We start from the raw sequence: 19,568 nt of genomic DNA on the forward strand, positions 1-19,568 counted from the left end.
TCGGATGGGCCAGCGCCGCTTGGGGAAGCTGGCGGCACCCTCCCCTCAGCTGGAGACCAAACCCACCTCGCGAAGGCCGAAGGAACGCGCAACCTCCGGAAGACCCCATCCTCAGCCCTGACTTTCCGTAGATATGTGCAAAATGAGTAAATTACTCACCTCGGGCCAGATCCAAGTTTTACCCAACAGAAGGGGCACGGGACCAAGAATGAACCAACTCACATGGCCGTGTCCGGCGCGCACAATCACACGCCAGCACACAGCCACCCAATTTCTTCCGCGAATCTATCTGGCACTCTGGAGAGAGGGGGAAAAGCGTTTTGAGAAAACCCCGTCACCCCTCCCCTTCCTTCTTGCCGTGAAATATACGAATTCATTTTTATTACGAGCCGCACCGTCCTCACCATCACGCACGCACAGAGCCACACTCCCGTATTCACACTTTCTAACTCGTAAGCTCCGAGAGCGCCTGCATTTTCTTTGGGAGCCGCTTGGAGGTTCATTAATATCATTAGCATTTAACCCCCTCCCTCTTCCCATCCCCTCCCCGCACATGGCTGACGTCAGACCCCGCCAGGAGTTGGGGGAAAAGCTAAGTGGGCCAGGGACGCCCTATTCCCCTCCCCGCGGCTGCCTGTCAGAGCGCTTCTGGAGATATTACAGGGGACCCAGCCCGCAGCGACAGGCACAAAGTCACGGGGTAATGAACTTCGGGGACCCTTCGCCGCTGCGTGCGCGGCTCTCCCCGGAAACCCGGACCTGGCCGCCTCTTCCCTCGGAAGATTTCCCAGCAATCTAGTTACCCCACTCTGCGCTCGGGTTCCGGCAGCGCGGAGCCCGTCTGCCTCTGAGACTGCGGTTGTGTTTTCCTTCTTTCCTTGGGAGGCCAGCGGTCGGCAGAGATTGCCCACACTCTGCATACCTATGTAGAGGGAGAGATTGAAGACTGAGTGACAGGAATGGGGAAAAAGAGGGATTTCGCTCCGTAGGAAGGCCATTTTCCTGTCTCCATCTCTGTCCTTCAACATCCCTCTCTTGCTGTTCTCCCTTCTTCCTCAGTCTTCCTGTCCATCTCTTCATCTGTCGGTCCATGTGTGTGTCCATATCAAGCAGCATTCCCAGCAGCTGCGGTTTTGCAAGAGCCGGGAAGAAACTTAAGGATGCTTAAATTTCTACTGTGGAACGAATTCTGAGCGCCCAGGGAGCAGCGCAGCGCGCGACTGACACCCACCTGTCCTGCCCAGGAGCCTTGCAGGCTGGAGGGCGGCTGGAGAGCGGCGGCGCCGAGCGGCGAGGCGGGCGCTGCCGGCCGGGACTCGGGCAGCGCCCACCAACCGCTCCGCCCCGGGACAGCCAGCATGAGCAAGCCTGCAGGATCAACAAGTGGGTACCTCTCCGGCCGCCGTGGGGCCTAGACGCGCAGCCTGGGGCGGGCGAGCAGGGAGGCTGGGGAGGTCCTGCCTGGAGCGCTGCGACTCCGAGCCCCGGGACTCCAACGGGCGTGTGCGTTCGGCCCAGCCCTGTAGACCGTGAGTTGGAGCATTTCGTGGTGAGGGGAGAGCTGTTTCGTTGCCTCTGGATTGCTTGATCCCCCCTGTCTGGTGCGGTGAGAAGGTTACGACCCGCGCAGCCCACCAGTCGGATGAGTTGCCTACATTTAGCCGCCAGGTGCTGGGTGGGGGGAGCCATGGGGGCGGGAACTGGGCCGCAGTTTCAGGCGATAGCACAATAACACACTCGCTCAAAACTCCGAGCTCCAGCGCGCAAAAGCAACTCTGTGCAAAGCGGATTTTGAATGGAATGCTTTGCACCCCGTTTCTAGCTATTTCAAATAATCCTGCAAACTGGGAAGCAGAAACAATTTAAAAGTCACATTTTCCTTAATCCTAAATCCGCGTAGGTCATAACTGGGGAATTTAAAGTATGGCGAACCACTCTAGCAAAGAGAGGACCAAATCCCTAATCCCAAGGACTTTTCGAGCCGGAGCCCAGCGGAGGCAGGAGTGCTCGGCCTGCTCACTCCGTGCGCTTCTTTCCTTTCTCGAACTTCCTTAGTTGCCGGCTCTCCGAACCCCAGGCCGCAGCTGACCTCTCACCACCCCGAGACTCAGGAGCGCCGGGCTAAGTGTGTGTGCGAGGGCATTTGCTTGCACCGTGCCTGCGGAACCCAAGAATGTGCAGGCCCGAGCCAGCGTTGAGCAGGCGCAACCACGGTGCTCAGATCTCCCGGGGGCATTTCTGTTCCCGCCATCCCGTGGCCCACGGCTGAGGGCTCCAGGGTCTGAGGCTGGGGACGACCGTTGCTGCCGCAGTCCCCATATCCCGAAGTTGCCCTGCTGCCGGTGTTGTTTTCGCGGATAGCATTTTTGGCGCTCTATGCGTTCCTTCCCGCCCCCTCCCCCTTTCACTCGCCCTCATTGTCCTGAGTCTTTGAAAGTTGGGAGAATCGGAGATACTTCTGACGACTGGTAATGAAGTCTCACTTAAGTGGGATGCAATTCCCGCCCTCCTACCCCCCTCCAAGAAGGAGGTTGTGTTTTCACTTTGTCCGTTGGTTTTGCTTTGGGTGCTGATCTTTTAAAAATTAGAGTAAAATGAACGTGAACAAAAAGAGAAGGAGAAATGTTTCGAGCTGGGGCAGAGGGAGCAGAGAAGGAGCCCTAACCGCGGCCTGAATGCAGAGCGGACCCTGGCGCAGGACTGAGTTTCCCGTTAGGCTCGGGCCTACTCTGGCCCTCGCTGTTGGAATTTCCAGGAGGCAAAGCGACCTCGATTTTTGTTGCCCGCATTCCCGGGCGTGAGTGTCCTTCCCAGGAGGTACAGGAGGCCGTTTCTGTTGCATTCTGAGCCTCCGTTGCAAAAACTGAAGCCCGCGGGTCTCGGCAGGCCTCCTAGCTCGCTCGCCCCGGGACAGGCCCTCGCCTACACCCCTGGAAGTAAGGAGCACCGGGCTCTTTCGTCCATTTCAGGGTGCGGAGCCGCTGGGGCCCTTGAAAGGTGAGGCCTCAGAGGCGAGGGAGGGGTGAGCGGGGAGCTCTGCCCGCCTGCGGCTGCGCCCCTGCTGTGGACTAGGAGGCAGGCCAACCCTCCAGACTTTGGGGGAAAAACCACAGTGGGCTCATTGCGGAAACTTTGGCCGTTCCAACTTCCCAAGAGCCTGAGGGAGGCCTTGGAAGCCTCCAGCCCCGGCTCAGGTCGGGACGCGGCTGCTGAGCTTTCTCAGGCCCGCAGGACAGAGGCCCCCGCCCGTGGCGCCGCTGCATCTAGGCCCTTTCCAAACCGGTGGCGGCAGCCAACCCGAGACCTGCGTCCCTCGGGCCCGGGGCGGCGAGGAGGTCGGCGCGCAGCGGGCCGGGTCAGGACTGGGTCGAGCAGCCAGAGCTGCAGCCCCCGCCTTGCTCGGCTTCTCGCGGCTGGAGAGCAGAGCGATGTCACCCGGAGCCCCGCCTGGGTGGTAACGAGACCCTGGCCAGTCACCCCTGCAGCCCAGACTAACTTCTTTCAACAGCCTCTGATGGTAATTACAGTAATCGAAGCTGCCATATATCTTTAGGCAATTATGACACACAAAAAGCCCCGAGGGGACCCCCTGGCGAGGGAAGTTAAGAACGGTTTTCCAGCTTCAGGAAACTCTGGCTCGCCTCACGTCGGAGCTCACTCGGCTTGCTAAATGAGAGGAGCTTTGCAACGGGGTCAACCAGCTTGTCTCGTGACCCCAAGTCACCTTAACGTGGCTGGGTGGCGGAGTCTGAGGCACAGACCCGCTATGCCCCGGAATTTTCGCGTCCCTCCCTCCTGGGCCCCGCCCCAGCCCGGTTGCCTGTCTCTAATCTGCCCCAGGAGCCGCGGCTCGGCTCGGAGGTCTGCGCAGAGGCAGGACTCGCACTGGTGGTGGCCTAGGGGGCAACAGTCCGGAAGCTCGGGCGGGGGAGTCCGAGGAGGGGCCCCCACCCTGCGCTGGTCTTCCCTCCACCCTTGTCGGGTTCTCCAGCGATGCTGTCATGGGCTTCCTGTCCGGATGGGAAGTGGGGAAAAAGAGACCCCATCACTGCTCCTCCCACTCACTCATCTTGGCATCTTCAACAGTGCCACGGGGAAGAGGACAGCTGGGGTGACAGTACTGCTGGGCCCCAAACGTGGACCCTGGAGCGGTCAGAGGGCGCGTGTTATGCAGAGGATGGTTGTAAAATATGGAAACCAAGTTTACTGCTTCCAGAGTGAGTGCCGTGCGGCGGAGCTCCAGACCCGGTTCCTGAACGACCAGGAACTCCCTTGGGCGCAGTGACAGGCCCAAAGGAGTGGAGGACAAGACCTGCTGTGCCCTCGCCTGGCTCTCTCCAGCCCCTCCCTCCCACAGCACAATCTCCCCTCCCGCCTTGTGGGAGAGGGGGCGCTGAGCCGGTGGCCGCCGCGCCGCGCGCCTCCCCTGCCCGCCTTTGTCGCCGTCCGAATTCCCATGCTACTCTTTTTGACGGGTCACTGGTGGCTCTATAGGCAGGTGCTGCCGCGGGGTTGTAATTACCCGGCCGAGCCTGGTCGTTACCGAACACCCCCCACCCCCAAGCACGGTCCCCCGCGCGCTCTGTCCTCCCACCCCCTCCACCTGAGACTAGGCTGGGACCCAGGGTGCAAGCTCGCCCGGACGCCTCGGGTTCCAGGAGCAAGTTTACACCTCCGGCGCCTCGAGGCCCTCCCCGCGCCACGCCCTCACCTCCCCTGCTCCCCTTGCCCAGATGTTTCACTGCCGCCCCTCCCCACCCCAATCTAATCGTAGTCCCCAACCCAAGCGCTTTCCGCAGAAGCTGTCGAATTTCAGGGAGGCCTGAGGCCGCTGGGGCCCAAACTGGAGGTCTTCGGATGGGTAGGAGAAGAGAAAAGCAAGTGTTAATAAGTCAATTGTTATCAACTATTGTTATTTTTAAAATTAAAGTGTTAATTAACAGTTTAATACTCCCTTTGTTTTGCGGGAGGAAGCATTTCTAAGTCCCTATAAACCGCTTCAGGCACTTGTTGGACTCTTGAACCTTAGAGGAAAAGAATTCCTCCCTTTCTAAAGGGAGGCCAAATATTACCAAAGATTCAAAAGAGGCCAAATATTACCCTCTCCCTGACACTCCTCCAGGGTCTGTGGCCACCCCAGGCTTGAGGGGATTCCAGGGAAAGTGCTCTTGAGGTGGGGTCCATGGGGGGTGGGGGATTCAGCCTAGAAAAATCGGTCAGATTCTTAATTTTAAAAAAATCAGGCTCACACAGCACTGGAAAAACCGGGAGGAAGAGACCCATACAGGACCAAGTGTGTGGAGGCCAGTCGTCTAGGGAGAAAGGGCTTAGGAAATGGAGGGAGAAGAACGCCTGTCCCAAGCTAACCCGGCAGGGAACCAACAACTTGCGTCGCTCCCCTCTCCCTTGCCTAGCCCTGAACCACTTTGCGGAGAAAATAATTTTTTCCTAAAAGAAATAATTTCTCCAAAGCGACTCACCAAGCATTTTTTAAATAGGTAAAGCGAAAGTTGGCCAATTACCACTACCCTTATTATCATTAATAATCCAAGTATTAGCATTACAATAATAATCCTAATAATAACACCGCCCGGCGGAGCTCAGAGAAAACTCGATTGCCTTCCAGCTGCCACCACTGGTTCCAGCCGTGTTTGTTTTTCTTCTTTTCCCTTTTACATTTCAAGTTTGTCTCCTCGCGCGCTCACTAACAACTTTCTCTGTTAAATGCAAAAGCGAAGGAGGGAGGCGGCCAAACTTTCCGCGGAGCAGAAAGGCAGTGGAGGGCCGCGCTGCCGCCCGGGCCTGCTGTCATCTTTTATTCCAAAATGGGTCTCGGCGATTAGAGGAGACCCAAATACATGTAGCGGTGCATGAATAATGCTCATTGTAGGAAACTGACACTTGCTCAAGGAAAAAAAGTTTGGCTATAAAATCACTTCATTATTTGCTTTTACCGCAGCTTCGGTGCTAATCCCTTCAGAGGTCAGATTGCTTAGCATCTCTCTCTCCCTCTCCCCTTTTCTCCCTCTTCTCCGCCCTCCTTTCCCTCTCGCCCCTTCCCCCCTTCCCCGTCTTTCCTGCGATTTCAGGCCGCATTTTAGATATCCCCTGCAAAGTGTGTGGCGACCGCAGCTCGGGGAAACACTACGGGGTCTACGCCTGCGACGGCTGCTCGGGTTTTTTCAAACGGAGCATCCGAAGGAATAGGACGTATGTCTGCAAATCTGGAAACCAGGTACCTTAGCCAGGGCTGCACTGCTCGGCTCCCCTCTGCTGCCTCCTCACTCTTTTGTTTGTGCCAAGGCCTCCTCTGAGTTTCCACGCTGTTGAGGAGAGACCCAGCCCTGACCTCTCCCTTCCTCTCCCCTCCTTCTTGCCTCAACTCTTGGAGGCCCTTTCGCTGGGGAAAGGCGGGAAGAGGTAAGGAAGATATGAGTTTATAGAAGGAAGTCTGAAGTCCTAGAGCCTCCCTACACTTTTTTTTTTTTTTTTTTTTTTTTTTAATTCTGACAGATTTTGACACTGGTTAAGGCCCACACCCAGTGGCTCTAAAGCTGGTCCAAGGGACCTAAAGAATTTAGCATCTAAACCACAAGTAGCCAGCAGGAGAAAGAGCTTTGTTATTGTGCCTGCCCACCCCACCCTCACTCCTAGCAGCATCAAGCTCAGGCCCCTTATCACTTGCCTGGGATGCAGAAGTAAGTGGCACACAGACATCTGAGTCAAGGTCACCACCACCTTTAGCTGAGACCACCAAGTGAGTGCTGGCCACTTGGAAGAGAGGCAGTGCTTTCTGAGGAGTTGTGCCTTTTCGACTCCAGAGAATCAGGGCTGCTCTGGAAGTGGGCAGTGGGAATTCAGCACCCATGTGACCTTAGCTGTGCCTTGTCAGAAAAGGGCAGGGTGAGGAAGAAGAGAAGATTCAAAAGGAAGGTGCAACTGGGATCCTCCTCAAGCTTCCATATCCCTGTTCTCCTTCTCTGCTTAGAATATGGACCCAGTTGGTTGTTTTGGTCTTGAGTAGGCAAAACTGTCTCAAAGAGACAGAGGAATCTGGCATGGGCTCAGTATAAGCCAAAGCTTCTAGAAAGAGTGAGCAGAACCCCTTGACTCAGTTTCCAGCTCAGTAATAGGCTGATTTTAACTAAGGAGATCAACCTTCTGGTCCCACACTTTGCCTTCTCCTTAACAGCCACTCAGACCCTCAGCACAGAGGCCTCCATTTCACTCCTGGAAAGATCCCTGAGGGTGCATTAGTCAGGAGTCATCCTTTGGTAACAAAATAGTAAAACACTTTTCACTAATTAGTAAATATAGGGTACATGTATACACATGCATACATTGCCTGCTGCTAGCGAATTGTTCTGATGTCTTTTTCTGAAGTCATGTCTGCTCATATCATTTTCTAATAGTTTTGGATTAACCACAAAAACAGAAGATGTTTACATTGAGATAAATTTTGAGCTCTCTAGCCCTGTTACCTGTTTAATTGGATACTGTATCAGTTTCTAGCTTCACCATATGGACACATCACATTTTACATGCATAGGACTGTATCCCAATAACTCCACAGGATTGTGCGATTACTGGGGGTTGTCAGATTTGAACGAACTTCTACTTAGATTGTCTTTTGCTTTTATGCAGTGAACAGAATTGGAAAATCAAGATCTCTGATGTTGTGCTTGATCTTTTAAAAGGGGATGGCTATCAATTCAAGCATATTGATATCAGTCCAAGTGCTTGTAAAGGACTGATAATAGACTCATCAGGCCTGGTGTTCTTCTTGCAAGGAGAGTAAATGATCATAGCTGAGGCATTCATCCTTCCCTCTGGCACTAGATATTTATATACATTTGATCTGATTTGAAGACACACTTAAGAACTAATGAAGGTTTCCATTTTGCATTTGCATGTTTATAAGAATACTGGAAAGATACCATCTGAGGATAGATATATGATTACATTTAATAATAAGTTTAAAAAACTTATTTACCATGAACTATTACATTGGCCAGCAAAGATGCCCTAAATGATTCACTTTGGATCCCCAAATTATTTCCTTTCTCTCTTATTCTAAGATTAAATTATATTCCAATGTATGATTAACAGTAATGGGGACATTTAGAAATGGATGTGAACATCTGTCCCACCTTTATTTTAAATAAATCATCATATTTTAAATTGGAGAAGCATGAACTCATAAAACTGCATTCTGGTGTGTAATTTTCCCCTAAAGGGCTTCGGGGGAAAAAAAATACTCCAACTTCAGAGTATATGAATTTTTGAGATTATGAAGCAAAATAAAAATACATTTATTATCTTTCCTCGCTACAAATGTAACAGTAGCAACTTCTATAAATATAGGAGAACACACAATGTCTTAAACATTTTCTGTGTATAAAACTCATGAACATGACTCTTTATGTATCCATGCACATGTCCCCTCAGTAATGACACCTAACACTGAATAAATTCCAAAGGAAACTTTATCTGCAGATTTCCTCTTTCAATGGCTAATGGTTTTTTTTCCAGAAAATTGCATTAGGTAAAACATCTATTTTCTCATGCATCTCAGATAAATATTTCTAAAGAAGTGACTACCTTTATTTTTTCAGTTACCATGCTAACATTCTTAGTCCATATTATCATTTAGACTGACAGTCCGTCACATTACCTTCCTGGTCCTGTTTACATAGTGGGCATTTCTGTATTTTGCTCAAGCCTTGAGCTCTTCCTTTTTCACCCTCATCTTCTCTAGGCCTTGCCCTCCTAACCCCTCACCTTCCAGGAAGGGCTGTGTTTCTATGCACCTGGGCCAAGGCTAGTATTTAAGGCAACTCTCAACTGGCTGATAATAAGGTTGGCTTCATACAAAAGCAGAAGTGAGGTAACAGGAGAGTGAAGAATAAATGGGAGAGATTTATCTGATAGATAAACGGGCTTGCCCAGAAAGCGGCAGAAAAAGGTAGACTCAAGTATTGAAAGCAGAAAGGATCGTTGGCGGGAGGGCGGTATGGCGTGAATCCTGACCCAAAAGCCAGCTCTTAACGGAACTCAGAGGCCTCCTTCTCTGGGGCCAAGTCGCTGTCTTCGGTCCTGAAGTCTCATCCCTGTTCCACCACTCCGCGACCGGCGGAAATTCCCCTACCCAGGGCCCCGCAGGGCTACGGGGTCTGCTAACCCGGCTCTCTATCCTTCACCTGCTTGGAAAAGGACGTTTTCCCCTTGTCCGCTTTCTTGGGGTCCGGGACTGGCCCTCTTGAAGTAGCCTGGGACGTCCCAGCCCCTTCTTGATCTGGCCCTGCTCATGCCCAAGGCTCTCGCGTTTTGCAGGCCCAGGCTCAGGGCTCCAGGGCCTGCGGTCGGGCAAGGTCGCGCCTCCACGCCGTTTCCCCGCCCGGGTGCCGGCTCCGGGTCTCCAGCCTAAAGGCCAGGGGGACCGCTGACTCCCTGCGCTCTGTTCCAGGGGGGCTGCCCGGTGGACAAGACGCACAGAAACCAGTGCAGGGCGTGTCGGCTGAAGAAGTGTTTGGAAGTCAACATGAACAAAGACGGTAATCAGTGCATCCCTTTATTCCACTGTTGATTGAGTAGTAAGGAAATTATATGTACAGAAAATACTCAGCACTCCTATGCATGTAAATCAACTTCGGAGCACTTCTTTCCAGATGCTGGGAATTGGCCTCGGGCTTTCAGTCGTATCCTTCCCGTCTGTCAGCAGGAGCCGCTGGCGACCCCTAGAATTCCCCAGGGCAAGACCCATGCCCACATCAGGAACTTGCGCCACACAGTCATCTCCACAAAGGCAGCCCTTAGGGGGACCCCACTCTCTAGGGGATCGCGGCGCATTTTCTACCTCCGGTCCTAATCCCTCTTTGCAGCCCTTCGTGGCCACCCTTAAGCCTGCTAGCCTCCCCTAGGATCTTAAAGTCTGGATAGTCTCACGGAGAGGAGATCATACGGACTGGAAGATCGCGGTGTGTTGGAAAAGGGAGGGCAGAGACGCGAAAACGCGCAATTTCCAGCCCATTTGCAAATTCAAGATCAGTACGGCCATTGGGCCGATGTGAGCTTTTCCAGGGCCTTCTCTCTGTTCTACAGAAAAGAGGGAAAGGGGGCTGGAGAGGCAGGGTGACGCCCGTGGGTGCCTCGGACACCCAGCTCTCCCAAGGCTCTTAAACGCAGAGCAGCAAGAACCAGGACGTCAGAGGGCTTCCTGGGCCTGGAGTACGGTCCGAGCTGCGTCCCCCGCTGCAGCCTGTCGAGGGCGCCCCAGGCTCAGGCAGGGGGCGAGGGTAATGGGCTGGAGGACACCGTGGGGCCTGGGAACAGGGTGCGAGTGGGTTTTGCTGTGAGGCGGCTCGGGCCGGGTGGCAGCTCCAGGAGGAGAGCGCCCCTTCCTCCGCGGCGCAGGAAGCCGGAGGGAGCGTCCAACCTGTTGAACTTGTGTATTGACAAGTTGTCAAGCTCGGCGGGCGGAAGATTGCCCTGAATTAATTTGTTTATTTAAACTGTTGGTGGTAATTGTCACATCTCCCCTGCCTTTCTCCAGCGTACTAGGAGACGGGTTCTCCCTCTTTCCATCCCCTAGCAATCCCGGGACTCGGTTCCTTTTCTCCTGCGGCCCTCAGAGGCCAAAAGCCATTTCGCTGGGGGCGGGGCCTGGGGGTAGGGAGGGCTGTTCTTGGGCGGAGCTGGAAAAGTCTCTGCAGAGACGAGGTGTCTGGCGTGCACGACGCTCCCTCTCTTTTGGATGGGGGCGAGTATACCTGCCCACTCCGGCCCAGAGGGTCTCTGGTTTCCCTGCGAATCCCCTTCCCTGGTCGGGAGGAGCCCTGGACCGACCGAGAACACACTTACTCTTGCTTGAGGCTCTGCCATTATCATGGCACTTTGAGCACGGGCCCCTCTTCTAAGTCTCAGCTTCCGAATCTATTCAGAGTAGTGGTTAGACGATCTCAGAATCCCTTCCTCCCTCAGATTCCTTCTCTCTTCTTCTTTTCACCTCTTGGGCGGTTTTGCCTGCCCAGACTTGACATTGGGGCGGGGCTGGGGGGAGCGCCGCAGCAGCTGTGTCGCGACGTCTCTGATGGCCCGCATACGTTTCTGTTTGCCTCTGCAGCCGTGCAGCACGAGCGGGGGCCTCGGACGTCCACCATCCGCAAGCAAGTGGCCCTCTACTTCCGTGGACACAAGGAGGAGAACGGGGCGGCCGCGCACTTTCCCTCCGCGGCGCTCCCAGCGCCGGCCTTCTTCACTGCGGTCACGCAGCTGGAGCCTCACGGCCTGGAGCTGGCCGCGGTGTCCACCACCCCTGAGCGGCAGACCCTCGTGAGCCTGGCTCAGCCCACGCCCAAGGTCAGCGGCCTTGCTGGGCCCAAAAAGACTCGTGCCAGCGAATGGAGGAGAGGGACGCACCCGGTTCTTCTGAGCTGTGATGCGGCTCAGGCATACTGGGGAGAGAACTCCAGGGTGCTTGGCTGGTCTCTGCATGGAGCTCCAGCCCCCCTGCTCTGCCTTGTTCAGCCAGGGGTGCTCGAACTTGAGTGCACACCAGAGTCAACCTCCGAGTGGCTACAAGTGTGCAGTCCCGATCTTATCCCCCCAGAAATTTCGTTTCTGCAAGTTTGGGGTGGAGTCCAGGAACCTGCACCTTTAGGAAACACCCACTGGTGATCGGTGGTAGGTGGAGCCCTCGTCTAAACCCAGAGGGCAGCCTCAGGTGTTCCTAAAGGCCAGAAGAACCAACGTTCATTTTTAGAGGAGAGGAGTTGGCTACAGCTGGAGGAAGTGCCCCAGAATTCCAGATCTTGGCCTGTATGCTCTTGGGCAAAGCCATGAGTTTCTAACACAAGAGAGAAATGTGGAGATCACACTGTTAGAACAGTCTGAGGAATCTGAGTTCATTTCCCATGCTTCCTCACCTACTTCTGAGGCAGGTGGATTTACAGCAGGGTTGATGCCATAGGAGCAGGGCCCAGCCTGAACCACCTGGAAAGGCTGCCACCTAAGGCCTACCCTCCAGGCCTCCAGCTGATACCTACTAAGACCCCCACTCCAGGTCGATGAGGGCCTAGGATGTCCCCCAGAGGAGGGCCAGCTGCAGCCGCACACTGCAGGGAAGCCAGACACCTGGGCACATGCACACGCACAATATTTAATATTGCTTTCTTACCCTTGATGTGTATAATAAGCTCGGGGAAGTAGTGTTATGAATATGTTGTCAGTTATGAATGGGAATGCTCTGTGAATGATTAAGATGTCTAATTGAAATATTTCCATAATATACTAATCCTTTCTAAAAATACTCATATGCATATTTGTGTTTGGGATGCCTATTAATTTATACTTTTTCACATCTATTTTTATTTACACAAATGCAAGCAGCTCTTGTCTAAATTGGGAGCCAGGCTTGGCACTTGGCTCAGCCCAAGGAAAATTTGCTGCAGGGGATAGAAAAGCCAGAGGACCCTCTGGAAGGGAGAGGCTCCCAAAGAATGGAAATGGACCTCCCCCAACCAGTATTACTTTTCAGACTCTATAGATAGAGATGTTTGATTTTTTTGCCTACGGATGGCAACTGCATGTTTAAGCAAAACATCCAAATTCCTTTCTATGCCCTTCCTTGCTTTAATTAGAAAGTAAAAGTTTGTCTCTTCTTGCAAAGCTGTGGTTTCCTCACTTCTAGGTGTCTTTCTTTCTTCCCCACCCAGTACCCCCATGAAGTGAATGGGACCCCAATGTATCTCTATGAAGTGGCCACAGAGTCAGTGTGTGAATCAGCTGCCAGACTTCTCTTCATGAGCATCAAGTGGGCTAAGAGTGTGCCAGCCTTCTCCACGCTGTCTTTGCAGGACCAGGTATGACCACCAGAGCACTGAGGCCTTGGGAAAAAGAGAGCTGGGAAAGAAGCAGTAGCACTCAGTCTTATAAAACTCACTCCATCCCCGGGTAAACCACCCAAGGCAGGCATCCATTCTTAACAGCAATGTGGATACTACTTGTTTTTACTTGCTTCTTCCCATGGGCTCAAAATATCTACCTATATGATCCTTAGTAAGAAACATAATTACATTATTTCAGAAAAGCTGGGTCCAGTCTATGAAAAACACACATACAAGAACATTACCTCTTTCTGTTTGATTGAAAGAGCAAATATAATACCAATTTTAAAATTGTAATGATTTTCTAAAACTGTCGATGAAACAATGTTTTACTAAGAGCGTTGGAACTGAGAGAAGTAGAAGGTGGTAAGAGTAGTAGATTTTTGGAACTGATGTTATTATTTATATTCTCAGCTTTATGTTCTCCATTGTGATGCTCCCAGTTTTGGTCATTAATTGATCAGCTTGTAAGACCAAGAGGCACAGTGCACACCTCCTGCAGGCTAGGATCTTCCTCGATTCTTCATGTTCTTCATGTGCTTTTAGACATTTTGTAAACAAATAGGCATTTTGCATAATTCTGTGGTTGTAAATGACATTCAGAGGAAGAAAAAGTGTGTGCAGTGAAACATTGTATTGTATTGTACTGAGACCCAGAAATTTTGTTGTTAGGAATATTAGAAATGCTAACATTTTTCTAACCTTAAAGGAAGGAAAGAAAACAAAGTGTTCTCAACCGTTGGCTGTTACCAGTGCATTCACAGGAATTAATGACAAATTTTCCAAAAGGCTAATATGTAGTTCTAAAAGCAAAGGATTTATTTCTTCAATTCATTTCATACCTAATTAAAGCATAATAGTGGCCCTTTATATGAAGTATGTTTCCCACGGAAAGATCAGGCAATGTGCTAAAAGCATTTCATCTTCTAGCATGAGATGTTCTTTTTTTCATGGCCTGCCCTTTCAAATATGGCCAGAATTAGATATTGTTTACCTTGCATTTTACAATTATTTCCTGTACTTAATGCAATAAAACTAAAAATAAAACATATAAAAATTAAACCCTTTGGTCTAATTGTGATTTTGGTTACAAGCCTTCATGATTCAGCACTTAGCTCCCAAAAGAAATCCTTTTACATAAATCATTTAGAATTGGCTGGTTTTTAGTTTTGAGATTTTTTAAGGTAGTTAGGTCCTATCTTTGAACAGGTTTACTGCTTAACTCTAACCATTTGCTGTGTGTGTGTGTGTGTGTTTCTGTGTGTGTATATATAGATTGGCTTTTTTTTTTTCCAAAACAAGTATTTGTATACTCTCACCCAAACAAAATTTACTTACTGTCTGCCACTTAGCCCTTTGGTAGAAATCCTTCGACAAAGAGCAAATTGCAGTGAAATGGAATCTGGTATATTAATTTGGAAAAAGAGACAGATTTTCATTTTAAATATTCAGTAGCACATTGTGTTAGAATAAAAATGACAAGCACCTTGATGCTGTCCATTTATGGGTCTCAGAAAAATCAAGCAGTGAGACAAGGAAAACTCAGCAAAACCCGATTAACATAATTACACCCTGATTTCCCCCGAATGCCTCTTGGGAATTAGTGATCTCTGTCTCTCTCCCAGCCCAGCCCCCTCAACCCTCCAGGAAGATGGGGACCCAGCTCTGCAAGTGTCTGAGGAATCCTCAACCCTGCTAATAGCAGCATTCTCTGTGAGGGGAATCCACCTGCTGGGCTGCTGGCATTTCATAAAGCCTCGGTCTCTAGAGGAGCTTCTAGGTGGTCAGGAATGGGTGGACACAAGGACAAGAAGGGCAAATCCTTTTCTGAAAGAAGGAAACTTTGGAGAATTGGAATGGCTGACTCTCAAATCCATGTGCATATCTATAGGCACCTTTTCAAAAGGAAAATATGGGAAAATAAGGGAAAGCTAGAATATTCAGAAAAAATTACCAAGACAGGCATTTAAAACACTTTTTAAAATAATGGAAATTTACATAGTGAAATTGTTTATAAATTTATAAATTACACACTATATTATATTATACATCTATTGTATGACAGCTGATGCTTTTGGAAGATGCTTGGAGAGAACTGTTTGTTCTAGGAATAGCACAATGGGCCATTCCGGTTGATGCTAACACTCTACTGGCTGTATCTGGTAAGAATTGCACAATTTAATGACTTTGTTGTAGAAATTACCATAAAAATACATTACTGAAAAAAGAACAACATGTAAAGAATAACAAATTCCTGCTGAACAATAGAGTATACCTGTCATTTATAAATCTATATTTAAATGCAAATAATGTTGTTTTGTTGTATTCATGACTGCTTGCATTGTTATTTAAATGCAAATTACTGTGTTTGTTATCATCCAAGAGAAGATTTTATATTAACTTTCATACAATATAGCCAGTTTACATGGAATCAGATATCTTAGAGTGACAATTGAATAGATATTGATATGCAGGATTTTGTCAAAAATCAATATTAAATCATGAAAATGCCTTCATATTAGAGTATTTATCCCATATTTTTATTCTAGGCATGAACGGTGACAACACAGATTCCCAGAAGCTGAACAAGATCATATCTGAAATACAGGCTTTACAAGAGGTGGTGGCTCGATTTAGACAACTCCGGTTAGATGCTACTGAATTTGCCTGTCTAAAATGCATCGTCACTTTCAAAGCCGGTAAGCAGACACAGACCCCTGTTTCTTCTCCTTCCCCAGTTTTGCCACCTCACTAATTCAGCCATCTCGAAGTTTGAACTGACCTTTGCAAAAAGAGGTGATGGTTTTCAAGGGAGCTGATAATCTTAATCTGGCCCCATTTTTGATTGCTATGGGAACCTGCATGTTCTGCTGGGCATCCACTTCCACAGAGGTGCATTCCCAGACCCAATTTCTTCTTTTTCTGTCTATTTTTAATTTAAAAAAATTTTTTTGAGATGGTGTCTTGCTCTTGTCACCCAGGCTGGAGTCCAATGGCACCATCTCGGCTCACTGGAACCTCTGCCTCCTGGGTTTAAGCAATTCTCCTGCCTCAGCCTCCCGAGTAGCTGGGATTACAGAAACGTGCCACCACGCCCAGCTAATTTTTGTATTTTTAGTAGAGACAGGGTTTCACCATGTTGGCCAGGTTGGTCTCAAACTGCTGACCTCAAGTGATCCGCCTGCCTCGGCCTCCCAAAGTGCTGGGATTACAGGCATGAGCCACCGTGCCTGGCTCCCAGATGCAATTTCTATGCTGTCTATCACAGTTTCCTGGTCTTCATTTCTAGTTCCTACACATAGTGGTTCTGAACTGAGAAGCTTCCGGAATGCTGCTGCCATTGCGGCCCTTCAAGATGAGGCTCAGCTAACGCTCAACAGCTACATCCATACCAGGTGACCCTTGTTTGCCTTGAACATGCACTTAAGAAAATTGCCTCCATTGTGAATGTCTGAGCAGGCGGTAATAAGCCAGTTCAGACATTGTGACTAATTATCTTGTTGCCAGCCAGTTAATTTAGGGAGAATCCATGTCGTTACCTATCTCTCAGGGTGGGTGAGAGCAGCAAATCTAATTAGATGATCAAACTGAAAGCACTGTCAGACATATTACAGTTGTCCTGGTGGAACAAACTAATCCATCAAAATAATGGAACAACATTTGTGTGAATGGGTATGGAGGGGTCAAAAATGAAGCCCAGGCCAGGCACGGTGGCTCACGCCTGTAATCCCAGCACTTTGGGAGGCTAAGACAGGTGGATCACGAGGTCAGGAGATCGAGACCAACCTGGCTAACATGGTGAAACCTCGTCTCTACTGAGAAATACAAAACAATTAGCCAGGCTACTCGGGAGGCTGAGGCAGGAGAATGTCGTGAACCTGGGAGGCGGAGCTTGCAGTGAGCCAATGTTGTGCCACTGCACTCCAGCCTGGGTGACAGAGTGAGACTCCATCTCAAAAGAAAAAAAAAAAAAAATGAAGCCCAGAGTGTCATGGTTGGTATGTGAGAGAGTGGCCACATCATCCTTGAGAAAACACAGGTGCCTTTCTTCAGATGCCAATCTCAAATGAAAGGATGAGAGAACTTTCCAGAGAGGTTTTTTTTTTGAGACAGGGTCTTGCTCTGTTGCCCAGGCTGGAAGGCTGAAGTGCAGTGGCATGTGAGCATGGCTCACTGCAGCCATGAACTCATGGGCTTATACAATCCTCCCACCTCAGCCTATTGAGTAGCTGAGACTACAGGTGCATGCCACCACACCCAGCTTATTTATTTATTTATTTATTTATTTATTTATTTATTTATTTATTTTTGAGATGGAGTTTCACTCTTTTACCCAGGCTGGAGTGCAGTGATGCAATCTCTGCTCACTGCAACCTCCGCCTGCAAGCGATTCTCCTGCCTCAGCCTCCCAAGTAGCTGGGATTACAGGTGCCTGCCACCACACCTGGCTAATTTTTGTATTTTCAGTAGAGGTAGGGTTTCACCATGTTGGCCAGGCAGGTCTTGAACTCCTGACCCTGTGATCTGCCTGCCTCGGCCTCCCAAAGTGCTGGGATTACAGGTGTGAGCCACCACGCCTGACACAACCAGCTAATTTTTTTTTTTTTTTTTTTTTTTTGAGACGGAGTCTCGCTGTGTCTCCCAGGCTGGAGTGCAGTGGCGTGATCTCGGCTCACTGCAAGCTCTGCCTCCCGGGTTCACGCCATTCTCCCGCCTCAGCCTCCCAAGTAGCTGAGACTACAGGCGCCCGCCACCACGCCCGGCTAGTTTTTTGTATTTTTAGTAGAGACGGGGTTTCACCATGTTAGCCAGGATAGTCTCGATCTCCTGACCTCGTGATCCACCCGCCTCGGCCTCCCAAAGTGCTGGGATTACAGGCTTGAGCCACCGCGCCCGGCCACAACCAGCTAATTTTTTAAGTTTTTGTAGAGACAAGGTCTTGCTATGTTGCCCAGGCTGGTCTCGAACTCCTGGCCTCAAGTGATCCTCCCACCTAAGTCTCCCAAAGTGCTGGGATTACAGGCCTGGGCTACTATGCCCAGCCTAGAGAAGTCATCTTTTCACCTATCATAACGGTTGTTTGGCCTTGGTGACTGGTATCTGTTATTTTGAGTCATAACATCTACCAGGTTACTTCTGGCCATGCAGGGCCCACATGCAGAGGCTGTTCTTGACTGTTTGTAGGAATTCTCAGAGACTGGGGCTCCAACAAAGCTCCTCCTGGCCCAGCACTGGGCAAGCCCATCAAGAAGTATAGACCGGGGGCTGAGGCGGCTCACACCTGTAATCCCAGCACTTTGGGAGGCCAAGGCAGGCAGTTCACTTGAGCTCAGGAGTTCGAGACCACCCTGGGCACAACATGGCATGACTCTGTCTCCACAAAAAATTAAAAAAAAAAAAAGAAGTATAAATTTTATTATGCCATTAAGGAAAAAAAACCAAAAAACCTGGCTTTTAAAGAGAAATGGAACCTTTCTAGTTTCCTGAGTTAGGACTGTGGTAGATTTGAGGTTGGAATAGAGTTGCTATTCTCTAGGCTGATTTGAAAGGAACCTGCGAAAGCCCATCTCCATAGTCTCAACATCAGCTGTAGACACTGTGGTGGGAATAAATACATCAAATGGGTAGAGGCTGTTAATGCCTCCCTCAGCTAATGGGTCAGAGAAATCCCAAGTCAACTCTGTCCATTTGGGGTGATACCACTTCTGCTAAGGTCTCCCTATTTCTATCATAAACCCTCTTTTGAATACTAAATGAATAAAACTGTTCCCTGTCCATGGAATATCACTGAAACTATGTTGATAGTGCACCCGTATATGTTTTTCCAAATTAAAATGCCAGGATTTGAAATTTTTAATGCATATCGAATTACAGAATATATATAGTAGGCAGTTAATATTTGTTCAAAACTATTAAATGGAGCAGTACATAATCTGGGTACTTCCACTAACTTTAGGCCGGGCAGAGTGGCTCACGCCTGTAATCCCAAGCACTTTGAGAGTTCAAGGAGGGTGGATCACCTGAGGTCAGGAGTTCAACACCAGCCTGGCCAACATGGTGAAACCTGTCTCTACTAAAAATACAAAAGTTATCTGGGTGTCATAGCATGCACCTGTAGTCCCAGCTACTCGGGAGGCTGAGGCAGGAGAATCGCTTGAAGCTGGGAAGTGGAGGTTGCAGTGAGCCGAGATTGTGCCACTCTACTCCAGCCCCAGGTAACAGAGTGAGTGAAACTCTGTCTAAAAAACAAACAAACAAAAAATAAAAAAACAAAAAACCAAAAACTAACTTGTATGTCCTAACTGACCTTTGACATTTAGAACCATTATGGTATTAAGAACTTAAAAATGAGGCCGGGTGCGGTGGCTCACGCCTGTAATCCCAACACTTTGGGAGGCCGAGGTGGGCGGATCACGAGTTCAGGAGATCAAGACCATCCTGGCTAACACGGTGAAATCCCGTCTCTACTAAAAATATAAAAAATTAGCCGGGCGTGGTGGCGGGCGCCTGTAGTCCCAGCTACCCGGGAGGCTGAGGCAGGAGAATGGCGTGAACCCGGGAGGCGGAGCTTGCAGTGAGCTGAGATCCCGCCACTGCACTCCAGCCTGGGCGACAGAGCGAGACTCCGTCTCAAAAAAATAAAAAAAATAAAAAAAATAAAAAATAAAAATAAAAAAATATTTT

At 49.7% G+C, this 19,568-nt stretch overlaps 1 protein-coding gene across 1 annotated transcript in view; it reads left to right on the forward strand.

The window, feature by feature from the left end:
• The first annotated feature begins 593 nt into the window (after positions 1 to 593).
• Positions 594 to 19,568, forward strand: part of NR2E1 (nuclear receptor subfamily 2 group E member 1) — a 23,575-nt gene continuing 4,600 nt past the window's right edge. Inside the window, exons 1-8 of the mRNA XM_025383464.1 lie at positions 594 to 1,383; positions 6,090 to 6,235; positions 9,467 to 9,554; positions 11,123 to 11,358; positions 12,714 to 12,860; positions 14,950 to 15,046; positions 15,434 to 15,583; positions 16,174 to 16,279. Coding sequence (XP_025239249.1) covers positions 1,359 to 1,383; positions 6,090 to 6,235; positions 9,467 to 9,554; positions 11,123 to 11,358; positions 12,714 to 12,860; positions 14,950 to 15,046; positions 15,434 to 15,583; positions 16,174 to 16,279 — 995 coding nt within the window. The 5' untranslated portion in view covers positions 594 to 1,358. The remainder of the gene's footprint in view (positions 1,384 to 6,089; positions 6,236 to 9,466; positions 9,555 to 11,122; positions 11,359 to 12,713; positions 12,861 to 14,949; positions 15,047 to 15,433; positions 15,584 to 16,173; positions 16,280 to 19,568) is intronic.

This window comes from Theropithecus gelada, chromosome 4 (genome assembly GCF_003255815.1).
Source record: "Theropithecus gelada isolate Dixy chromosome 4, Tgel_1.0, whole genome shotgun sequence".
In the NCBI taxonomy this organism is placed as follows: domain Eukaryota; kingdom Metazoa; phylum Chordata; class Mammalia; order Primates; family Cercopithecidae; genus Theropithecus; species Theropithecus gelada.